The sequence below is a fragment of the Leguminivora glycinivorella genome, chromosome 15 (assembly GCF_023078275.1).
Source record: "Leguminivora glycinivorella isolate SPB_JAAS2020 chromosome 15, LegGlyc_1.1, whole genome shotgun sequence".
Classification (NCBI taxonomy): domain Eukaryota; kingdom Metazoa; phylum Arthropoda; class Insecta; order Lepidoptera; family Tortricidae; genus Leguminivora; species Leguminivora glycinivorella.
The window spans coordinates 16,615,661-16,641,246 of record NC_062985.1 but is presented as its reverse complement, the minus strand read 5'-3'; the positions used below and the strand labels follow the sequence as shown (position 1 = coordinate 16,641,246).

General features: G+C 36.7%; 1 protein-coding gene across 2 annotated transcripts in view; it reads left to right on the top strand.

Annotated features, from left to right (window-relative positions):
• The window catches only part of LOC125233752 (gonadotropin-releasing hormone receptor), a 171,699-nt gene extending 154,068 nt beyond the window's left edge, over nt 1-17,631 (top strand). Inside the window, exons 5-6 of one of the 2 annotated variants that reach the window (XM_048139828.1) lie at nt 5,608-5,732; nt 15,671-17,631. In XM_048139828.1, the coding sequence (XP_047995785.1) occupies nt 5,608-5,732; nt 15,671-15,800 (255 nt within the window). In that variant the 3' untranslated portion in view covers nt 15,801-17,631. Of the gene's footprint in view, nt 1-5,607; nt 5,733-6,625; nt 6,759-15,670 lie in introns of those variants that run through there. The other variant, XM_048139829.1, reaches the window with a different exon arrangement.
• Nucleotides 17,632-25,586: the final 7,955 nt, after the last annotated feature.

Below are 25,586 nucleotides of genomic sequence, written 5' to 3'. Positions count from 1 at the left end.
GTCAAGATATACTTAGTTTGAGACTAGGTTGATCTGTGTAAGGAGTCGCCCAACATTGATTTTATTTTTAATATCTCTATAAAATAATTATGTACTTATAACGATCGAAAATGTTAATTAAAAATGACGTTTTGGTTTTAACACCCACCATTTCTGAAAGTCTAGTGATGTTTTTCCATTTACACGTAATTAAAATACCTACGGTAAAAACGAACAAATTTTATTAAAGATTATTAAAAGTAATTGGATTTTAAACTTTAACAACGGTCATCAATTTTCAAGCGTAAGGTAAGGCATCCCACCGCGAGCTAGTAAGCTATGAGCTATCGGCTATAAAAACGAACAAAAGATAGTCGCTCCCGTGTAAATAAAAGAGACAGTACGGCGATGTTTATAGTTACTCGCCCAGCGGTGAGCTATCAAAATCGCCGTGTCTCTTATTCGCACGGGAGTGCTTATCTTTTGTTCGTTTTTATAGCCGATAGCTCATAGCTTACTAGCTCGCGGTGGGACCAGTGCCTAAAAGATGAGTTGTCTTTATTTCCGTTTCTTATTGTTACAACATAATTTTGACGCACCTTATAATTAATATCCGTCTCTTAATTCAAGTATGTATATCTTATTATGTCTTCTTTGTTCCTGGAAGAGCAAGACTATGTCAAATTATATTATTTATTCTTCTGTCTTTCATTAAGTGAACGTAAATCTCATGAATCATTTTGTGCGTAAATTACACGGAATGACTAAACATTTCTAAAATGAGCTCCGGTGCTTTAGCAAGAAAATATTCTCGTTCAAGAATAAATACTGAGAATAAAATACTGAGGGCGAAACTTCTGACACAGTTTTAAACATAATAAAAGATAATGAATAAAAACTAAATCATGCTTTTGACTCTTTAAATAGTAAACTGATTTTCAACACCCTTCGTTTATTTATCTATTTTTTTATTCGAATTTAGTCATTCCTTTGGTAATTGAGATAACTGTTTGTTTTGGGTTAGGAAGTAACAAAGTTATTCTTTAATTTACGCTGGAACCGTGAATAAATCGATAATCTTAACTTCTTCCGGGTACATAGCCATCGTTACAATCGCTTACGCATCGTTTCTTACCATATCGCTCTTCTGTGGTGACGCGACAGAGCCGGACTGCATTTCTATCGTAACGTCAACGATTGTCACTTCGGCTAGGCTGTCCCTGATCATCATTGAAAACGATTAAAGTAAACACCCAATGCGATCTTGGGAATTAGACCAGTCAAATTATATTTTTTCAAAGAATTTATTGCTGCAAAATTCACATTGTTCTTGAGAAACGGCCCAAAATAAGTTGGCAAGGATTTTGAAAGCCCCAACCTCTGAAAGGGTTAAGTAAACGTCAGAACGAAACGTTGAAGTTTATGCCAACTTAGATTGGCATGACTAAATAAGTACGTGTAATCTAAAGTTGCTCCATCTCAGGAATTGTAGAGGTAGAAAAATGTTTGCTCTTTTTAAGTCTTTATCTCGTACATTGAAAACAGTTTTTTTTTGGTACGAATTCGTAGTAAAAATGGGCGGCTCTTGGATTTCGTAATATGAGGTTCGTAAAATTCTGAAACGACTTTTGAACAGTATCCGACCCACCAGACTTTGTTAATAGTGTCATTAAAATTGATGGGTTAATGTATCTTTTTCGGCTCCCAAAAATTTCCCACAACTCCTGTAATGGAGGAAACTCGTATTACACTAATTTGGAAGCAAATTAAGGAATTACGATGATTCCCATCTTGTTTAGAATTATTTCTCGGAATCTGTTTTTTTATACAATTTGTCTGGTCTAAATATGATTGATTCAATTTTAAAGTCGCTTTGGAAGGCGATTAAGAGGGTATTGTTTCAAAGTAATTAATTAAGTAGAATTCCGGGGGCCCCTAAGTTCCTTATTCGATCTTCTGAAGGATAATCTAGTTAATACGAGGCTGATAGGTTTAGCGCTGGTGGCCTAGCGGTAAGAGCGTGCGACTTTCGATCCGTAGGTCGCAGGTTCGAACCCCGGCTCATACCAATGAGTTTTTCGGAACTTATGTGCGAAATGTCATTTGATATTTGCCAGTCGCTTTTCGGTGAAGGAAAACATCGTGAGGAAACCGGACTAATTCCAATAAGGTCTAGTTACTCTTCGGGTTGGAAAGTCAGATGGCAGTCAGTCGCTTTCGTAAAACTAGTGCTTACGCCAAATCTTGGGATTAGTTGTCAGCGCGGACCCCAGGCTCCCATGAGCCGTGTCAAATGACGGGATAACGCAAGGAGGATGATGACGAAGCTGATAGGTCGATTGGTACCTAATCATATATTTTTTGTTTAACGATTATTTTTATATAATTAATTTTTTTGCGACATAATCAATAAGGCCATTTATGAGATTTTTTGATGGGCTCTAGAGTCTTTAAAAATAAGAATATCAAAAAAATCAAAACGGGCCGACACAGATAAAAATAATATTTATCTGGGATGAAAAAATCATTGCTTTATCTTCAAAAACCAGAGAGGAAATAGCAGATAGCGTTTGTATGGAGAATTGACCCCTCCTGTATCGTCTTAAATTATTTTTTATGATATTGAATCTGTGCCTCTTCATATTAAAATACATTCTATCAAAATACATTCATTATTATCATGTAAACTTGACTTCTAAATCTCTTTCTTGGAGTTGTCTGAATTATAAAAAGATAAGATAAACCGTCTTCTACTTTCTTGGAAAAATCTTTTAGTATTCGCGAAATTAAATGTGAACGGTTTACTCGTACCTACGTTTTTGTGGATTAACAAAATATTGCTGTCTTTAATTATTTTTAACCCCCGACGCAAAAACGACGGGGTGTTATAAGTTTGACGTGTCTGTCTGTCTGTCTGTCTGTCTGTTTGTCTGTCTGTCTGTGTATGTGTCTGTCTGTGGCATCGTAGCTCCCGAACGGATGAACTGATTTAAATTTAGTTTTTTTTTGTCTGAAAGCTGAGTTAGTCGGGAGTGTTCTTAGCCATGTTTCATGAAAATCGGTCCACTATGTCGCGGTCGGGAGTTTTTTGAAAATTTTAATTTTATGGTTAGATTAGGTTATATATAAATAGGAGATAAAGTGGAATGAAACAAACTTCCTTTTTTTCGCACTTGTATCGTAGTGTACTTACTATTTTAGTCAATTTCGTTGATTGTATGCATTTAAAGCTGCTCTAATCGCATAAAACTACCCCGTCCTTTAGAATAGTTAATGTCTTATATTCAGAGTACTTATTGCTTCGCTCTTCCTCCTATTCCGTAGTACAGTCAACCAATTAGAACCCTAGGCTACTCTAGAACCATGTCAAAATAACAAGCAGTAAGAGACTTCTTACAATCTGATTTATAACGTCACTATTACATAGTTCTACAGTGGCCTAGGGTTCCAATTGGTTGACGTACATGGATGGATACTATATAATGTATATAGGTATTTGGGATAGTAGTTTGCCGGTAGACTGGCAGCAAAAGGCCATGGCTATAAACGCTTTATGCAAGGATAACTTAGTCGAACTTGCTGAGAGCTAAGCTCGATAGATACTAAACGAATCTCTATGGGATACCAATTTGTCATTTAAGGTTATGCAAGATATCCGAAAATATTGGCGATCCTCATTTTATGAGTTATCATGTACTTTATGATTTAAAAATACGCTCAATTTTTGAACTTGGTGAGTTGGGCAATTGCGATGCTACTTGATGGAGAGATGACATCTGCCAACAACTAGCTGGCGATAACTGGATGCGGATGGCAATGGACCGACAAGCGTGGAGGAATGGAGAGGAGGCCTATGTCCGAAGACGGGCGCTTTAAAGGCTGCAGTGCTATAGATAGATAGATAGATAGATATATAGATAGATTCGAAATGTGTCTTTCAGTCATCGTGCTACAATGAATACAAGTGAAGTTTCCGATTTCCACAATATCTGAATGACATTCTTCTAATGTCCTAGTAAAATTGCCCGAGTGGACGCTCGGAGCGGAGCGTTCAGCGGCGCGTGTAGCGGAGCGGGCGACCGTGCAAACACCTTTTTTTAACCGCCGCACCCAAATCTCAAGGCAGGTGGTTCTCAATTCGTCTGTATTTTTTTATGTTTGTTTCACGATACTGGACCGATTTTGAATTTTTTTTCATTGAATTTATTTACATAGAGATTGGTCCCATTTTTATCAGAACCCAGTTCTGATGATGGGCTCCTGGAGAAATCGATGGAACTCCTCAAATCTGAAAGGCATACAAATGGTGATTTTTGTGTTTTTATAAGAACAGCATGCATACGTACGGAACAGTGACATTGGGTGCAGTGGAACTGTTGATGGTCAGAAAGGAACTCGTGAAATCTGAACGGCACACTTATAATGACTTTGGTATTTTTATAAGAACAGTAGCATGCACTTACGTCCAGAACAGTGACATTTGGTGCAGTGGAACTTCTGATGATGATCAGAACGGAACTCCTCAAATCTGAACGGCACACTTATAGTGACTTTCGTATATTTATAAATATCAGCATGCATTTAAGTTCAGAATAGTGACATTTATTTGGTAGGAGATTTGTTCTCTTTGTTATGCTTATACATATTGGGTTTTCAAGTCAAATTCTGTCAAACTCAATTTTTTATATGTAATCGGATATCGGATGCATAAGGAATTGAGGAAACTCCTCAAACCTTAACGGTATATGTATATTCATTAAATTTGTGTTTCCATCAAATAATATTTTTTAAGGAAAAAAAACCGCCGCTTTTGGGGTTCTGGTGAATGGTACTTGCGGATAACACACACTAGCCAAAGGCAAAGACGTGGCCTACGATGGAGTGAGCTCGCCCAGAAGATGCCTCTTCATTTGGCTTTTCCGGTTGCCGTGCTATATAAGCTTGGAAATATAGCAGGGAATTCCACTCCTTGGCAGTGCGCATAAGAAAAGAAGAAGCAAAGCGCTTCGCGGAATATCTACCAAGTAAGGATGGAAACCGGCCGTGCGTCTAAGAATCCGATGGTAGAATGGGGACGGTGGAATAAGCTCGTGTAGCTCTTAAGCACTGGTGGCCTAGCGGTAAGAGCGTGCGACTTTCAATCCGGAGGTCGCGGGTTCGAACCCCGGCTCGCATCAATGAGTTTTTCGGAACTTATGTGCGAAATGTCATTTGATATTTGCCAGTCGCGTTTCGGTGAAGAAAGCCGTGAGGAAACCGGACTAATTCCAATAAGGCCTAGTTACCCTTTGGGTTGGAAGGTCAGATGGCAGTCGCTTTCGTGAAACTAGTGCCTATGCCAAATCTTGGGATTGGTTGTCACAGCGGACCCCAGGCTCCCATGAGCCGCGGCAAATGCCGGGATAACGGAAGGAGGATGATGAGCTCTTAAACACACTCCCCGAAGTGCAACCCACCCGTCGACTCACGACACTTGTATGTTATGCTTCAATTGTTTGATTTGACATTCACTCCGCACCCCTGCTCCGCTGCACGCCCAACATGATGAGAGTGCACTCAAGCCTTACACCTAGTGTTAGTTAAATTGACCTGTAAATCAGTTTTAAAACAATTAATGTTTTGTTACAGCTAAGCGAAGATCTGCTCAATGGGATTTTCTTCTTCGGGATGTCAAACAGCCTGGTGAATCCGGTTATATATGGCGCCTTCCATCTGTGGCCCCGGAAGAAGCCCTCACACAGACATAGTGACAGGTAAATGATGTTCTTTTATGATGAATAGGTCAAAACCACACCTCGGACACGGGCGAACGAATGTATGAAAGAGTCGCGTTCCTATGCACCGCACACTGTCTTAAGCTCGTGTAGGTATTACGTACCATGGTTGTATATGTGAGATATAACAGGTCGACTGGTCGCATTTTTGACAGGCGGTAACTGTGAGGTAACCGAGAGCGGGGGGCGGCACTTTCACCGGGGAGCGGGAGTGGCCATACTGTACGATAGTAAACACTTTATTATACTGTGGTCAAAACTATCAGTTTTCAGACAGCTAAATATTTGCCAGTCTGCTCTCCATACTAGATACCATAGATGACGATGAGAAGTATTTCCTTTTTACACTGCCACTCCTTAGACCACCACTGAAATCTATAAAACAGCTGGATATATAAACCGTATTCAGCTTATTTACGCGGCTACATGTAGTTACCCATACACCACCCCGACCGCCTTGATACCCGGTGAAATCTAGAATCAGAAATTCAGAAATCTAGTTACGATTCGTGTTTGTTTTAAGAACACCTACGAATAGAAGGTAACCAAATGAAACATTGTTGTTTAAACAAATAAGCAAACCTCATTGGAAATGCTAATACTTTGTAACTAATTTTCCTCACCTAATGAAGGCGATTATTCAAATATGTAACACAAAAAGAAAATCCAGTTAATTTTGATTTGCCGTTCCTTTCTCCTGAATCTTTTTACAAATTACCTGCGTTTTTACTTTAAAGACAATTTGCTTATCTGTTTTTCGTAAAAGCGTCAGAGATGGCATCGTTTTAGGGTTCTGTAATTCAAAAAGGAAAAACGGAGTCCTTATAGGACCACTTTATTGTCTGTCAAGACTTCAAGACCCTTTTTTCTAGGAATCATGACATGTAGCTCGGCAGAGTGATGGCAGATGGACTAAAATCTTAACAGAATGGTGGCCGCTCACAGACGTAAGAAGCGCTTGGCATCCGTTAGCTCGTTGGGTAGACGACATACTGAAAATTGCGGGTCACAACTGGATGAGACTAGCTCAGGACCGGGACAAGTGGCGTAGAGGAGAGGCCTATGCTCAGCAGTGGGCGATAAAGGGCTGATATGATGATGATGATGACGATTTCCTCGGAAACGCCTGAAGGTATCGAGTTTAAATTTTACCCAAAATAAAATTTATTACACTTACTTGTAAGCCCACAGTCCCTTGAAGTTGTGGAAAGATCAAGCTTTTGAGTTTGTGGGTAAAAAGATTATGCCGCAAATAGCAAAATTTTTTGAACTCTCATCAAGGGAATCACAATTAATAGGCTCATCCCATTGACTTGAATTTATGAAATTTGGTTTAAAAAATGTCATCTGTTACACACCGTACACGTACAGGCGAAAAGCTATTCCTATAAAATAAAATTAGTACAAAAATAAGTTTTTGTACGGAACTCTTACGTGGGAAAATCCCGCTCCCACTTAACTGTTTTTTTTTCGCACCTTACAAATAATCCTATTTTTAGAACTGCTCGAGGTAAGCAATGTGAAGAGTCTTAGCAAATGAAATGTCTTTGAAACCCGTCGCTTTCCTGTATACCCACAGGTGCCGCTTCCGTTCTCATAATCATTAGTTAGACCAGTCAACAAGGAATGTTGAAATTCTAATTATTCATGAGTGAAATCATTTAATATTGAATTTGTTTCAAGTTTTTTTATACATTTTAAAAAGTTGAACCGCAGGTTAAGAACTTATCCAAAATAAATCACGTAGTAATATAAAAAAAAATGTTGTAATATAATCAGGTGAAGGAAAACATAGTGAGGAAACCGGACTAATTCCAATAATGGCCTAGTTTACCCTTCGGGTTGGAAGGTCAGATAGCAGTCGCTAAAAACTAGTGCCTACGCCAAATCTTGGAATTAGTTGTCAATGCGGACCCCAGGCTCCCATGAGTCGTGGCAAATGCCGGGATAATGCAAGGAGGATGATGATGATGATAATCAGTTGATATGTTCGACAAGCTTCTCGAGGCTGAGGCGTAGGGTTAGAGCCGGCGTAGCTTTATTTGACGTTCATATGCGCATTGTAATATGCCTACTTGAAAAATAAATATTTCATTTTCATTTCATTTTCATTTTCATTTTCAAGCTGAGCATTAAGCAACTTGTGCATGCTTTGCTTCGCCTTGTACATACCTACTTCGTGACAACTTGAAAGTTAAAACAATTTTAAAAAAATCTTTCAATCTCATTCGAGTTCTCGAAAACAATAATGAAAATAATTAATTACATATACGAATAAATTAAAAGTACCTACCTGTCAACGAGACTAAAGCTTCGTGTGAGATCTCGAAAAGAGCTCAAAGATTGCAGTAGGAATTTCAGAGTAAAAGGTTACCTTTATTTATTATCAGAATGATAGTTATCTTGATAAAACTATGGTGGTACAAAATATTTCTGTGAAATTATAATTGTCTTAAGTCTTAAAAATCAAAGCGAAATTTTAATAATCGGTTAGGACCTTGTTGATTAGCGTAAGAGCGAAATACAATTTCCTGTCTGAAATGAGTCTTTCAAAATATTACAAATGACGAATGTTCACGACTTCCCAGAAGAGAAGTTATTTTAGTTTTTTGTTAATGTGTGGTTTTTAATGTTTGCCATACCCTACCAGGGTCTATGAGGAACTATGTATTATTTTGTAAGAGCTTGTATTTATTTACCATAGTGCAATAAACTATTATGATTATGATTCAAAGGTGTCGCTAATTGGCTATATTACATGCACATTGCTCAGCTGGTAACTCTGGCTACTTTACTCACTTCCATAATTAAGGGTTGTAACTCCATACATTAGTAAGTGCGGATTATTTGTATAGGCATAGTTAAGTGATATCTAGCCACAATCACGCGTCAATCACGCGTCAACTGGCGTAAATTATCAGTACTGCTACTTGTCAATAGATGTCGCGACGAACGAAAAGCATGCTGACCAATTTTAGCTAATATTACAATTCCTTTCAATTCCTGCTTGTAATATAAGTTGCAAACTGTTCTAATATTAAATTTTTGGCAGACGAGATACAGTTGCCACCAAGTATTGAGTTGTGCTACTGATAATTCACGCCGTTTGATGCGTGATTGACGCGTGATTGTCGCTAGATGTCACTTAACTTTGCCTATAAAAATAACCCGCATTTACTGATGTATGGAGTTACAAACTCTTCCCTTACTTATTCCTCTATGCTGGCAGGAAGAGTGAAACTAAATAAACGTTCCTAAACATAAATAAACGAGGAACCAAATAATGAATTCTAATTACCCACTTAAGTGACTGTAAACGCTTAATTACCTACAGGAAGTATTGGAAAACAAATAAAAGCCTACTACATTTAACACGAAGTTATCCTTAATGAACGTCAATTGCTATTTATTTGTTTGGCTCTTTACCATGAAAAAAAAGTAAGGCTGCCTGTCAAATATTTGTTAATTGAAAAAGTAACATTGACATTTAAAACAATATATTATTTAAATTCTCATTCACAGATGTAAATGCACATAAAGATAGGTACGAAAGGAGATCGGACACGCCAGCACATAATATACAATAGTACAAGTACAGAAGGCCCACAGCTTTTATGTTCACGAAATACCGCCCTTTTAAATGCCTACAAAATTCTTACAAAGAAACGAGCCGCACGTGCGCGGCGACCGGCGACAGGGTTGCCTATGGATTAAAACGAATTAATTCTCCTATAAAATGTTATACTATTATATTTAAAAGTCTTGGGTAGTTTCTAGGTATATACAGAGTGGGGCCTGTAACAAAGGAGAAAAATTGAACTCTAGGCTATTCTCCTTATACTGACCAACATTTGTTCGGCGACTTTTAAAAATAACTTGTATTTTGATTTTTATCGCCCTTGAAAGTTTTTTCTAAGAGGTAATGTATTGCGAATTCTGTTAAGTCTAAAGTGTGACAGACAACGTCAATGAAAACAATAATGGCGTACATTGAAGCTAATATTTATTTTGTATGAAAAATTAAAAATTTAAAGACTTCATAATTTTTAAAAGTCACTGAACAAATGTTGATCAGTATAAGGAGAATAGCCTACAGTTCAATTCTTCGCCTTTGTTACAGGCCCCACTCTGTATATAGTATTTATTTATTTATTTATTATTCAAATAAGTTACACAGCATAACAGTAAAACCAAGGCACTGTGAAACTAAAAATAAAAACAATAGGTATAGCACATACATAGTTAAAAACAGACAAGAAAAAAAGAACAATATTCTATTTATACACTTTTTGTTTTAACTAAGCATTATTAGCCATTCCACACGCGGACATCGCATATGAATCTTAAAAAAAACATGCGATGTAAAGTAACAATAGAAAGTGCGAACGTGCGTTCCGTGAAAACGCGCGCCACCCCTGGGCCCTGATTAGGTCGTGAACTCGTGGCCGCCAGCCGTTACTTGTAGCGCGGCGATAGAATCGCGGAGTGAGCCGCCCCTGATGCCAGGCGATTTGTACGATACACACACACTTGTACACAGACACCTTACGCTTGGGCTATGGCCTACACGCGCATCATTTCCATGTCTGTGTACATGTCTCAGTAGTTTGTTAAAAAGCTGAAGGACTTTTTAATTGACAAAGCGTTTTTTACGGTCCGTGAATTATATGGTAAGTTTAATATAAAATGATGAATGTGTGTTTTTTCTTTTGACATTTTGTCTTAATTTCTTGTGATTTTTTAATATATTTATGGTTAGTATTTAAATATGATTATTTTCGACTTAGTTGTTTGAGGTTATTTTAATTCCTTATTTATTGTTTTTTTTTTGTATTTTTGACATGACTGTGTTGTTTTTGACATTAAAGTTTTTGAATTGAATTGAATGCGAACGACCGACGAATCGTGTCATCAAGCACGTACACAACAACAAGTGCATGCTCAATAAGATAACGACTGCGATACGTCCGCCGGCGGCGTCTCCGCTCTCTAGTTTTATATGCTCTGAGGTTAAATGTGTTGCAAAGATAAGGTCTTTTTCATGCTTGAACCATGTGAAGGTACGAATTACTTCAGTAAGTTGGTCATAGATTAAATATAAGAGTATGATACCATCCCATACATTAATATGCGACCGCCTAAGAACGCGAGTACACTACACCACACATAGATGGCGCCACCCAGAGATGGGTAACTACCCAGGTAAATACCCGACGGTGGGTATTTACCGGGTAAATACCCGATATTTACCTACCCGCGGGTAAATACGCGGGTATTTTCATTTTTCTTCCAAATTCGACGTTTTTAAATGGTGTTTGGGCTAAAATAGATTAATTTAGGTCAGTCTTTGTAATTGTACACATAATGTTTATTCAAATTGGGAACGAATAGGTTGCTATGAGATAAAATGTGATTTTAGTGTATCACTCCAACTATAAAAATCGTGTAAAATATCATTCTCTGACATACCGAAATAATTTCAAATGCTTTTAGTATAAATTATAAGTCTGATAAATTAAAACTATAAATAAAAATATGTGAATAAAAATATTTTAAAAATCTCTTTTTGAAGCTCATAACTCATACATAGTGTGTTTTATGACAAAAATGCATATAAACTTTTTTGTAGGAAATTGTGTCTACTTTAGTTCGTACATACAATACTTTTCGATATTAATGATAGTTTCCATGAAATATGAAAAAAATACATTTTACCCCCCCTAACCCCACCATAACCCCCTCCAACCAGTACTAGGAAGTTTTTCTTTATCGTATAAATACGACTATTTAACAGAATCTAAAAAGCACACATAAAACATTTTTTTTTAATTATTTTTAAAAATATACATTAAAACTTCTGTAAACTTAATTGTATATTTGGCTGAACAGTTTCGTTTTAAATTGTGTATAATAATTACAATCACTAACTTAGTATTTATCTCCATTTTAACACAAATCAGCATGTCCAACATGAAATGAATCTACCCGTCGATTTGGGTAGATACGGGTAAATACCGGGTAGATAGGTATTTACCGGGTAAATACCTGGGTGGGTAGATTGGGTATTTACCCACGACCCATCTCTACTTGTAGATGGCGTTAAGTGTCACTTTTGACAAAGATTTATGGCTCGAAAGTGACACAACGCCAATCTACAAATAATCGTTGGCAGCAAGGCATTTTTTTGTGGCACCATCTATGTGTGGTGGGTGTAGTGTGTGCGCGTTCTTCTGCGGTCGCATTTTAATGTATGGGATGGTATGATCTTCTTATATTTAATCTATATATTTGTACTTTGTATAATTTCTTGTGTTAATAGTTTTTTTTTTATGAATACTTTTGCTTATTAAATTGTATCTTGTTTTTTTTTAATGCATGTTAATTATAAGATGTAATGTTTTGAAAAGAAGTGGCCCGCCGAGTTTCTTGCCGGTCCCATAGTGGATACCCTCCTCCAACTGAGGGGGGGACTGAAATCTTCTCGAGGCTGAGGCGTAGGGTTAGAGCCGGCGTAGTTTTATTTGACGTTCATAAGCGCATTGTAATATGCCTACTTGGAAAATAAATATTTCATTTCATTTCATTTCATTTCATATGGTATGGTTCAACACAGTCTACCGTTTTTTAATTGTAAAATTACGTTAACAATAGGTACTAAGTAGTCACGAAGTTTACATTAAAAAGTGGCAATATTGTACAAGTTATGTACAGTTCACCAATCGGAACCCTAGGCCACTCTACAACCATGTCAAAATGACAAGCAGTAAGAGATTTCTTACAATCTGATTTATAACGTCACTGTGACATAGGTCTACAGTGGTGGATCCATTTGGTTGACTATACCTTGCATGAGTTGACTTAAAGGGGAAACTGTTTTTATGTGAAAATTCGTGATGTATGACCACTTGAAGCAATCGGCACTAAACAAATATGCCGATTGCTTCAAGTATGGTGGTCATAAAATAGGAAGTGGCCTGTCGTAAAAGAAAAGACACGTGTAATTTATAAAATAAAACAAAGATAGTGAAACGGTTTTCCTGGTTCTCTATAATTGGACACATTTTATGTTGCTTTTGTGATAAATGTGTTTCCCACTAACTGACCATAAGAGCGGTTTCGCACTACGTGCGATCTGAACACATGAAATAAAATCCATAGTTGCCGTACCACTATTTGTCGTTCACGAACTACCTATGAAATGTTAGGAATAAATTCTCATCAATGACCGAAATGAACTGAATCTTTCCGTGCTCTGCGCATCGGTCTTTGCTCATTTAGTTCAGTATAGGATCAGCGAGCGCGAGCGGTTCGGAACGAGAACGAGTGTGTGACTGCGCCGGCCGAGAGCGAGAGCTACTTAGCAGAGCAACACAAAAACGTCAAGTTTTCATATTAAGCTACGGTTACTTACAACCTTTTGGCCCGGAATGTTATTATATGTGGACTATTCGTATCATTTTGACAATATTCGTTGCCATTCGGTCTGATATTTCCGACCGTAGTAGACGCTGGTCTGGCTGAACTAAATGAGCAAAAGACCTAAAAGAGCGAACTAGTTCGTTGGAATAATTGAACGAGATCAGAGCGCTCCGATCAACGAACGAAACGGCACAAGCCTAATGGTAATTTACACACTAGATGCGAAGAATAGCATAATGAAATCGAATAACGGAGATGTAGGATCTATGTTGTATGACGCTAAAAACACATAATCGGCTCAACCGCTCCTCATATCGGCGTTACGAGAATCATCCGTCAGTGATGCAGTGTGGTCAATGAGGATCGTGAATTATATTTTACGGCTAAAGCTGTGTTTTCACTCAGTATTCTGAACAGTTCTGAGCGAGCATTCGTTCGTTCGTGCGAAGATGAAAACACGACTTAAAATCGCCGTCAATAGAAATTGTGAACAATGTAAACAAACCAGTCAATGTCATATCCGTATTCTAGCACTCTTTGGTTGTTTTAGGGTCATCATGTGATGCACATTGACTAAATAACACAGTGTTTAGCCAGTATTTGACGAGTTATAAAGGAAATTAAACACAGTTCGAAATTGTGACTACAGGTTTGTTTACATCGTTCGCACCTTCTCTTGACGATGACGGCGACTTTACATACCTTTAGTGCACAAACGAACAATTGCTCAGAATTTTACTGTTCAGAACACTAAGTGAAAACGCAGCTTTATACAGAATAGGTACAAACCAAACTTTAGCAAAACGCGGCACATTTACGAAAACGGCGATGGTATTTAGCAGTACTTCAATGTGAAATGGCCTGGATACTAAAAGGGGTATTAAGGGTCCTTAGGCAAGACAAATTATAATCAATTAGCATTCAAACTACGTAATTGCTCGATGTTCCAACGTATCTCGGTTGTGTTATTACAGCCAACCTAGTCGAAGTGACAATCAGTGGCGCTACGTGGCGATCAAAACGCTATCTGGCTCTGTCACGCTTATAGAAGAGCAATAGAGAGTAGGGATGTCACGAATGTCGCATGTGTCACATTCGCGAATGCGAATGCGAATGCGAATATTCAGAATGCGAATGTGCGAATGCGAATGCGAATATCGCTGAATTTCATAAAAAACCAAAATAAAAACCAAGCAATCACCAACAACCCGCTAGGTAAAAAATTTAAAATGCTTACTATTGGTCAAAATGCCGAGTACGAACTTCACGCCGTACGAATTTGACTTATCGGCGCATGCGCGAGTCGACAGTCGACAAGTAGCAATTGGAGCGGCCGGCGCGGGCGAGGAACAAGCTGCGACTTGCACACATTCGCATTCGCAAAACATTCGCATCATTTGAAGCGAATGCGAATGTCAATGCAAATGTTTAAAAGAATGCGAATCATTCGCATATGCGAATGCGAATGCAAATATTCGTAACATCCCTAATAGAGAGAGGCAACGTACGCTTACGAAGCGCAAGCTGGTTGTAACGTGGACAAATAGGTGTCCTCTCATTTATATAGGGCAATACTATGGTACTTTGATTATTTTTTTAATAGCGTATCGCACGTTCAATTTAATTGATGTTATGGGGAACATGTCCATGCCCCTTCCATGAGTTAATGACATTTTGAAATAAACAAGAAACATACTTTTAGAAAGATTGTGACTAGGCCAAAAAATTATATATTTTTTTTTTGAAACAAAAAGTCTTATGAATAAATATGAATATAGGATAACAATTTTTCAGTAATAGACCTATAGTTTCCCGTATGTAAGCAAAATATTAACAAATAGACTAATTACTACAAAAATAACATGCATGTGCAGTTATACAAGAAGAAGAGAGAAAAAAAAAATCTCTATTACTGCTAAAAAGACAGTCATAATATTATGAAACTCCGTATAGCTACAGTCTAAGAAAAAAAAACGTACCTCAGAATCATATAGAAATAGGTACGGTGGCCTAGATGGCGCTAATATTAATATTTGACATTTTAACACATATCAAGCTAAGAATATGGGCCAAATTGTCAAAACTGAGGTTTAAAAGTTTTAAACCTGTGTCGAGAGATGGCAGTCTATGCACTGTGATTACATATTTTACTTTGACAGTAACTCTCTGTAATACTTGATCCTTTTTGCTGCTATTGACAATTCCATAATACCATCTGCCTTTTTTTTTAACACCACGTCGGTGGCAAACAGGCATACGGTACGCCTAGTGGTAAGTGGTCACCGTAACCTATGGACGCCTGCAACGACTGCCTTAAAATAACTTTCTACAGAGAGTTTATCAGTAATTTGAAGTGTCAAATAATACAAATTTAAATTAATTTAAATACTACTACAATTTTGCCTTTCAAACAACAATTCATTGAACTGGGTATGGTATTAATTTCTTTGACTGTACGTGCCATATTTAAATTAATATGCTTTATTTTTATTTTCTAGAGATTCCGGTGGTCATCACGCGTCTCTGCTCAGACGAGGAGACAACACATCATCCGTGAGATTGACTACAATTAGGTCTATTAGGTCTTCAGGCAAATATACTAACGGAAACAACGTTAGCTTATTGTAATTACTCAGTGTGTAAAACGGCCATACGTGCGAATGAAAAGTCCCATCGCTGTGTCTCGCTCCAATTTATGGACGCCGCTCACCGCTGTCGCGCTTAGACCAATGTCGTGGCTGGACCGTGAGTGGAGCGGGCGTCAACGCGTCGCAGCGTCGACTCAGGACACATGTATGAGCTTCAATTGTTTAATATAGACGCCTCACGCCCCGTAACGCTACACGCCCAATAAGTGCGTGCACTCAAGCCTTACATTATTATTACTATACGTAAGCAGTAATGTTCCAATTGTACATAGAAATTCGACTTTAATAATCAGCAAATAGTTTAATTAGATCTAAACTTAATTTATGTATTGTTTTCCTTTTGTGAATATTAATCGTAATGTTTACTCCTAAGGTCCGTATTGTATTCTGATATATTAATTTTATTAGCCTTTGGGTCTTCGTCAAATGCCATTTGAATTAATTAAAACTTGTTTTTGTTTTGGCTCAGCATTGTTATAACATAATATTTATATATGAAACTATTTGAAGCCCTGCCGAAGGTTATTGTTTATTTGAAAATTCAATAGCCATGCAACAATTCTCTCGAACGGCATTTCTTTGTAATTTTTCTACATTAATAATTTTTTATTAAAAATGTTTTTTTTTTTTTAAGTAGAAATTTTAGTGTCTGTCATATTAAGCTTTTTGTTGTAGTAAGTTCAATAGAAAACAGTTTTGATCTATATGCATTTACTTTTATTCGTAATAAAATTATTCCTAAATTGATAGTTTTCACGATGCTCGATATGTCAGTTTTATGACTGACAGACTATCAGAGTGCTGTGTGCCACTAGCAGACATTTACAGGTGTATAAAACTAAGTTAAGTAATTTAAATTGCTAAACAAACTATACCTTGCCGTATCTGTATAAATGAACTAAGCAATAAAATATTGTATTAGTTTGCTTACAAAAAATACAAATAGAAAATTTTTTCGCGTCATGATGCTACTCTGATAGTCTGTCGGTCATAAATCTGACATCTCGAGCATCGTGAAAACTATCAATTTAGGAATAATTACGAATAAAAGTTTGTTATCTTTACTATTACCACATATTTCACCATCAAATCATTTGCCATGTTCTACTTACTAAATAACTTTTAAAACGAAGTATTCTATGTATAATATATTTTAAACCGCTTATTCGAGGAGACCTGACTTCATTAAAACCTAAGAATGCATTTTACTTCAACTAAGCTGATAACAAACAGTTCTTTATTTCTGCTCAAGCTGTTTGCTTGAGAGTCTTCAAGGATTCCTTGCAAAGGTTTATTTTACTCGATTTGTGTCACGGAAATTATTCTAAATTCTACAAGAGTTTAATTTATATTTTGCATTAGAAACATAGAGTAATTAATTGTATTATTGTATATATAATTTGTAATATCATTTATATTTGTAAACACATGCGAGACAAGTTGGACAAATTATAACAGACAAATAGAAGGAACGAAATGTCACGATATTGTCTTGTCTCTTGATTGCTGGTTCCTGGCGCTGATTTTCAGATGAGACCGTCAAGTGAAAAAAAAAAAAAAAAAAAACAAATTAAAACCTGACTAGAAATTATATGACTATTGTCAGGAGGAGTTTTGATGTATGAAGTGACAGTTCAGTATAATATGAGGAAAATAGTTCTAGTAAAATTCTGTGAACAAGTTGCTCACAGAAATCGCGAAGCTGGCGACTTCCTCGCACAACGTATCAGCATTGCGATACAGCGAGGAAATGTCGCCAGTATCCTTGGTACAATGCCTCAAGGGCCTATTTTAGACATTAGATAGCTTTTAAGGTTAGTCTTAGTTTCTTATATAATTATGTAACTATGTTCATGTAAATATGTTGTGTTACTGGCTAATCAATATTTCAAATTTATATTTCTTTTTACACAATATGACGTTACGTGACGTAACGTGAGTGTGACGTTGTGACGTTCTTTGGAATTCCCTACCTCATGACATAAGACGTGCTCAGTCTCCTAACTCTTTCAAGAGACTACTTAAACTCCATTTTTTATCTCTTCCGTAATATTTTTGTCTGACTACTCCTTCTAAATAACCTGGTACTGTTATATGTGTATTTATTTATATATATTTTATTTATATATTTATGCATTTAGTTATTTATCTTTATATATGTATGTTTATGTATAATATTTAATTTTTTTTTGCCTATATTGTGCGATAAGTTTATTTCTTCGAATTTGCTGACACCTACTGACATTATATAAATTTATCAATTTCCGCTACCTTAAGGTTGTCTGGAAGAAATCGCTCTTTAGCGATAAGACCGCCTGTTGTTTACCTTTGTTCGTGTTTCTTCCTTGTTTTGTATTGTTGTATTTTATCAAGGTGTGCAATAAAGAGTATTGTATTGTATTGTATTGTATGACGTATTCCAACTGATGTTCTATGTCACTTCAATCAATAAAGTGAATAAACAATAAAATAAAAATAAAATTCCGCAACATGGTGCGTAGTCATATATTTCTGGTCAGGTTTTATTTACTTCCGACCAAAAGTATTTGTAATATAACACAAGTTCTCGCGTTTTGTACAGTTTTGTACACATTTTTAAAGACAACTTCAATTGACACTTCGCTGGGACGTCAGTCTTCCGCGACCACGGATAATGCGACCTGGGGCCCGTTTCTCGAAAGGTACAAGCCTTGTATTACAAGTGCGCAAACTGCCAAATCGTATGGGTTGTCATGGAAACACACTTGTAATACAAGGCTTGTACCTTTCGAGAAACGGGCCACTGTGGCCCATTTCTCAAAACTGAAAGTTACAAGTTACAAGCGGAAGTCTTTTTCCAGATTAGACATTGACAACCACTTGTAAATTGTAAGTAACTTGTAGCTTCGAGAAATGAGTCCCTGGCCGAAACGTTGGACGAAAAATGTTATTCTATCGCGTTCGACCCGTGTTTTGTCTTTAATAAAGATATATTTTGTAATAATTATTAATAAATTATAGCTGACAGGGTGCCAAACATTTCTATGGAGCAGTCTTTTTTTTTCGAGATTTCAGCACTAGTCCCAATAATAAAAGTTGTTCATTATGACTTCAAAAGTCACTATGCAAAATTTGGCTAGTACTTACATACAAAATTACTATGTATATGTTTGAATTTTTCGTAGAGGACATGATTACTATCACAACTATATTAAAGATATATTATATCCTTCCTATCCCTTGCAATGTATCACAATTAGTGTACCAGTGAGAAGTGATCTGTCAGTGTTGAGTGACATAATATATCTGGATGAAGACGTCATTCTTGACAGGGACAAATTACGTCTAAATTAGAATACGCTTCCCGGGATACTTATAAATTCCAATATACGTCGACTATTTTATTTATTGTACATAAGTATAATCAATGTATGACCATTTGTTTGTATTTTGCTTCGAAACTATTACATACTACGGGTAAAAAAACAAAGAAAAATACGTAGAAATTTTATAAAATGCTCTGCTAAGTCGTAGATTAAGAGACTGTGTAAATACCTACCTATTTCTTAAGACCTGTTAATTGAATTTAAGTATAGTGATAAAATGAATGTCTAATGTAGAACCTACGTTATAAGATATGTATGAAATTGCCTAAAATTTTAATAAAAAGTTGTAAGGTAGAGGGGGACAATTTCGACTGGGTGGGAACTTAAAGAAATATTTTCGGGTAATATTTTCCATGTTATACGCTATCAACTTGAGGAATATTTATGTCCCCTGAATCCACGAACCGTAAATACATATGTGATCAGTGGACTGTATTTCATACAACTAGGGAACAAATAAAATTATTTTAATATTTTTTTCTCTATTTCATAATGAAAAAGTTGTAAAACAGAATTAAAACGGTTAGTTAAAATTACCCGCCAGTAAAAACTGTCTCCCTGTATCCCTGTACCTTACTCTATTTTATTTGTTGATGTAGACTATTTTTTTTTTTAATAAAAAAAAACTATCATATTATTATGTGGAGTTTATTGATTTATCGGTCTACGCCTGACCCAGCGCATTCCCATTTATTCGAACAGAGTAAATTTCTAATAACTGGCCACCTGCACAAAAAATACTCTGTATTAGTGTCGGTTAATGTGAATTTTAACTATAAAACTCCCGTGAGACTCATACATATTTAAAAATATTTTAAGCGGGTTACTCAGTAAGCGGGTTAAGCGGGTTAGCAGTATGCGTCGCGCTCTCGACATGTAAAGGCGGGGTGTCGCTACTCTTGAGAAAGGTTCTCGAAATTGAACCGAAACATGTCGAACGCTATATCGACTTAATACGTGAGTAATCGGTTAATGTGGTTCATTTTAACATAACGTGTCATTTATTGAGCCGTGTAGGTACTCAATATAAATTGTATGTAAAATGAGGTAATTTATAGAAAAAGACAGTAATTTTAGGGTTATGTAACAAAAAGGAACCGTTATTATGGTTCGAATCTGTCCTGTTTGTCTGTCTACCTGTCCCATTATTATCCATCCATACTAATATTATAAATGGGAAAGTGTGTGTGTGTGTTTGTCCGTCTCTCACGGCAAATCGGAGCGACGAATTGGAGGAATGAGATATTTGAAGGGATGGAGAGTGACATAGGCTATTTTTTGTCACTTTCTAACGCGAGCGAAGCTGTGGGCAAAAGCTAGTTTATTATACATGTATTTTTAGGTGACCAGTTATTACATTTGCCCTTACGAATTATCAAATTTCACACATTTCGCTTTGGCAAATGTAAGTTCCATCAAATTTAGGTATGGACGTTAATATTTTATAACATAATTTAGGTACAACCAGTAATCCGCAAAATACCTGCGTGGGATACAATGTATATAATTTTCCCTCATTGTATCCTGAACGCTATCTAAAAATAAAATCACCTACAATTTGCTTAATAATTCATTGCCAATTTCCTAATGCCAAAATCCGTCATGTTCGGTTCTGGTTACGTAGCCGAATGGCACAAACGCCCACGAAACACTCACGAAACGAAACGCTCGTAGATATCTATCTCTATCACTCTTGCGTATTGACGCGACAGAGCCAGACTACCTTTCGCGGCGTTTCGTTTTCGTTTCGCGTCGCAGAAATGCCATTCGGCTACGGCTCCAAAATTATTGGCACGTATTTAACCGGGCGACAAATTAACCATAGAAATGGGTATCAAAAGTTTGGCGACTAAAATGTGGCCTCAAATTATTTAAATATGAGGTATCATTTTAATGTCATTACGGCTACGGTTTATTCAGACGCGAGTACCAACTATTTATTTGGCAACTGAATTATTATATTGGAAACAATTTAAGAGATGCAGTTTAATAGGAAAACGGCTGTCTATTAATATAAAATATAAATATACAGTTCTTTTAGAATATTTATATAGCAAATTAACATAAAAAGTACATTTAAAATTTATACATCGGCACTCTTCACCTGAGCTTTCATTTTAATAAAAAAAAGGATTCTTATAAAATATAATGGTCGACAAAATATTATACTTATGGGTAAGAAATTAGGTGTTTGGGGGTGCTGGCAACTTCGTCTATATAATTAATTTAACTTTTCATGACGTTTACTCTATCGAATCTAAGGCTGGCCTTACGCAGTCTTTTAACATCACTCTGAAAGATTCATTTTTTGGCAGGAAAACCTTACTCAGAATATGCTTTGGCATAAATCGTTCCGCAGATTTTAAAATATCGAATCTTATGCTGGCATAATGTTCATGAGCAAAATAATCTTCTAAATTAAGAGTACTTCCGTAGATTTTTGTTTGCATAATATTTGGAGTCTACCCGTGACCACGAACATAATGTGATGTTCGAAACGTCGGGCCAAATATAAATGTAAGTGTTTACGCGATTAAGTCCCGTTTTGTTCTAAAATTATAATATTTAGGCGGTAAAAAGTTGTCCATCTTTTTCCTATTTCTGTTTTAATAGCGAGTCATATGTGTTGGGGATGCAAGATACCTAACACTCCTCCTCGCTTCGCTCGTCGTCGTACCTAACGGTGCCTCTGGGACTGTATTTCATTTCCTTTTGGCTATCGTTGTTTTGTTTATACATAGTATCTAAGAATCATGACATAGCAAAATTTGGTAGGACTTATATTCTACTAAAAAAATAACCTAACCCTAACCCACTTTTCTGCTAGCAGTAAATAATTCTGCTCTTGTAATATTATACTATACGATTATCATGGTAATGTTTTTAAATACCAAACTGGCAAACAAGCATACGATCGGTCTGATGGAAAGCGGTCACCGTAATCTATGGATTTTTTAGTTGCCTCCGCAATTTAAATACTACTTTAAACGATGCGCTAAGTATAATTATTTAGGTGCTAACATCTATATGACTACAAATATTAAAAATCTTACGCTTTACAATACTAGGTGCCAATTATTATTTTAGTCGCCAAAGTATTGTTTAATGTTCCTCGGAAATATTTTTGTCGCTTGAAATTTGCTGCCGTTTTTTCAATAATAATGATGCTTAATATTTGAGGCTCATATATTTTTTTTTGTCGCCACAATATTAAAACACAGCCAAATTATATTATTGTATGCCCGACTTAACTTCCCGTTTAATATTTTAGTTGCCCGGTTAATTATATGCCAAAATTATTTTCGTGTAACCCAAGGTATATGAGACGATAAACAGAAATTGAGAAGCTTAAGTAAACAGCATTAATATAGTTTCGTATCGTGTTTTGCCAACATCAGAACGCCATCTTTAAGATAAAATAGATTTTCTAGAATTCTGCAGTCTTTTTGTATTTATGAAAGTGAAACTGAGCATACAATTTAGAAATTGCTTAAAAATATAGAAGATAAATATATTTATTCTGTAACAGATAAAATTCAGAATGTAATTACAAGAGTAGGATAGATCAATACATCGACACGCACAGACACAACGGAAATCGTGCAGTTGACTGTTAAATTGGAAATCTGAACACTCCGCACCATCGCCATCGTTGAGCTCTGGCAGCTTTAGGTAGGTACTCACCGTCAAGAACACAGTGTAATACCTATTATTTGGCTGCGGTTTTCTGTAAGTACTTCCCAGTGGTTTCTGTTCTGTCTGCGCAGGGGGGCGATTTTTGAATCTCGCATACGGGATTTTGTCACTAAAATACCGGTTGAAAACGGTGACTTGCTTATTATTTTCGTGACAATTTTCTGAATGCGAACGCGTGAGACTCAAAAATCGGCCCGCAGGAATGGATCGTGCAGTTTTTTCAGGTGGTTTTCCACCGGCAGGGCGTGAATGGGCAGAGCGAGGAGGGAATTGAAATCGCCCGGACCCTTTTCCACTAAAAATTGCCATTAATAGCCATCGCGGGCCTGCGCGAGCCCGCGCGTGCCTGCGCGTGCCTGCCGCAGATTGTAGGTTTCATACGATACTCTATGTCGAAAGCAATACGGTACATTTTTACACTAATAAATATCTCAATTCAAGTCTCGCACATCCTCTTCAATCCGCGCCTCGCCATGTCTCGTCGCGCTCTGTCGGTAGAATACCACCTTCGAGTTAATTTATACTCTAAATAGAAAGCAATACGTTTAATTTTTACACTAACTAATATTTCAATTCACGTCCTGCACATCCACGTCAATCCACTCCTCTCCACGCTAAGCCACTTTTCGTCTCGCTCTGCCGGCGGGAAACTAACATCAGAGTTAATTTATACTTTAAGTCGGAAGCAATACAGTTCATTTTTACACTAACAAATATCTCAATTAAAGTCCCGCACATCCAAGTCAATCTTTACTATTTCCACCAAAGATGCGCTGGGCGAGAATTTAAAATTCGCCATACAAATTTCAATTCCCTCTCCGCTCTGCCCATTCACGCTCTCCCGGTGGAAAACCACCTTTAGTCTGTCTTTATGGAGCTATATGCTTTGAAACCTCATTGTAAAATACACGATCTACAGTGTTGAAACGTTACTACAGTGTAAACACGGAAAAACATGGTCACATTCATAAAAAAATGCAATGTTGTCATAAATAATAGGAAATATGTACAGATACATTATCAGCGCTTTAGCAATAATGTTGCAACATTACTATTGCATTAGCCATTCACCTTTACCTAGTTCTGTACATTTTCTAGTGTAGGTAAAATTTATGTTTTTCCTACTCAGAATCACGAGCCCTTCGATCTAGGACAAAAAATAAGAGAGAAAAATGTTCCTGACATATTTTCCACTTTGTAACCGCTGTACAATGTGGTTAAAAATGTTGTTTTTTATGGGATAGGAGGCAGACGAGACGAGCAGACAGGTAGCCTGATGGTAAGCGATCACTGCCGCCCATAGACACCCGAAACACCAGAAGTGTTGGAGGGTGCGTTGCCGGCCTTTAAGATGAGTGTATTTCTTAAAGGTTTGAAGGTCGTATCGGTCCGGAAATATTAAATTTACCTATTTTAGAAAAAAAGTTTTTGAATCTTTTTTCTCGAAAATGCCTACAAATATGTACTTATCCAGAACTTTATTGTATACATTTGTTTTTTATCAAAGGCCAAAGGTCGCAGGTTCGAGTCCTGCCGGAGGTGTGAATTTTTTCCATTTTTCCTTTAATTTGAGCCTGTGTGGTGACGGGTTAAGAATTTCACCACCCCCTTTCTTCCCGTGGGTGTCGTAGAAGGCGGCTATGGGACATGGGTTAAATTGTGGCGTAGGCGAGAGGCTGGCAACCTGTCACTGCAATGTCACAGTTTCGTTTTCTTTCAACCCCTTATTTGCCAAGAGTGGCACTGAAGCTTTAGTAGTTTCATGTGTTCTGCCTACCCCTTTATGGGATACAGGCGTGATTGTATGTATGTTGTATGTATGTGTATGTCCTTTAATTTAAAAATATTTATTGTATACCTTTAAGCCTTAAAGTCGTGTATACATATTTGTAATGTGTGTCTATTTTATTTTTCTGTTCGACGAAACCGGGAAGCGGTAACTTCGTTTAGCGTAGCGGCCTATAATGTGACGTTTTAAAGAAAAAAAAATATTAAAAAGACGATGTATTTTAACATAAACTGATAAGACAAGTAAAGTTTTAATACTTAATTGTTTTTCATTTACTACCTTTTCTTACCTGCTAGCAAGTTTAAAAAAAAAAACTCTTAATCAATTAGGTTAAGTACTAGTTTACTTTAATATTTGTTGTTTTATAATGGCATCTTGGTTGATAAGTTGTAAAAACAATAGGCGATTTCTTCGATACTAACCTATAAAATTCATCGGTTTATACATAAATTCAGCCCTATATTATCAAAAGGCTCGAGTCTCATTGCCACTTTTAGTAATAAAGGAGTTAAATGAAAACAAAATATTAATTTTGCGGTCATAAATTGCCAGGCCCCGTAGCCGAATGGCATTTCTGCGACGCGAAACGAAATCGGAACGCCGCAGAAAGGTAGTCTGGCTCTGTCACGCCAATACGCAAGAGCGATAAAGATAGATAGCTACGAAAGAGATACTATCGTGAGCGTTTCGCCCACACGTCACTATCCATCATCTCACTGTAAACTTCGACGGTCTTGAAATAGTTATTTGTTTCACAAGGGGACAAAGTTGTTGTGGCCGAATGAGTCAGGGTGTTGAATCTTGAGCGTTGCGGGTTTTAACATTTATGATTCAAAATATACGATAATTTTATACCTACGGCAATTCTACCAGCTAGCTTTGGGAATCTAGTTAGAATTTGTACAAAATTGCTTTG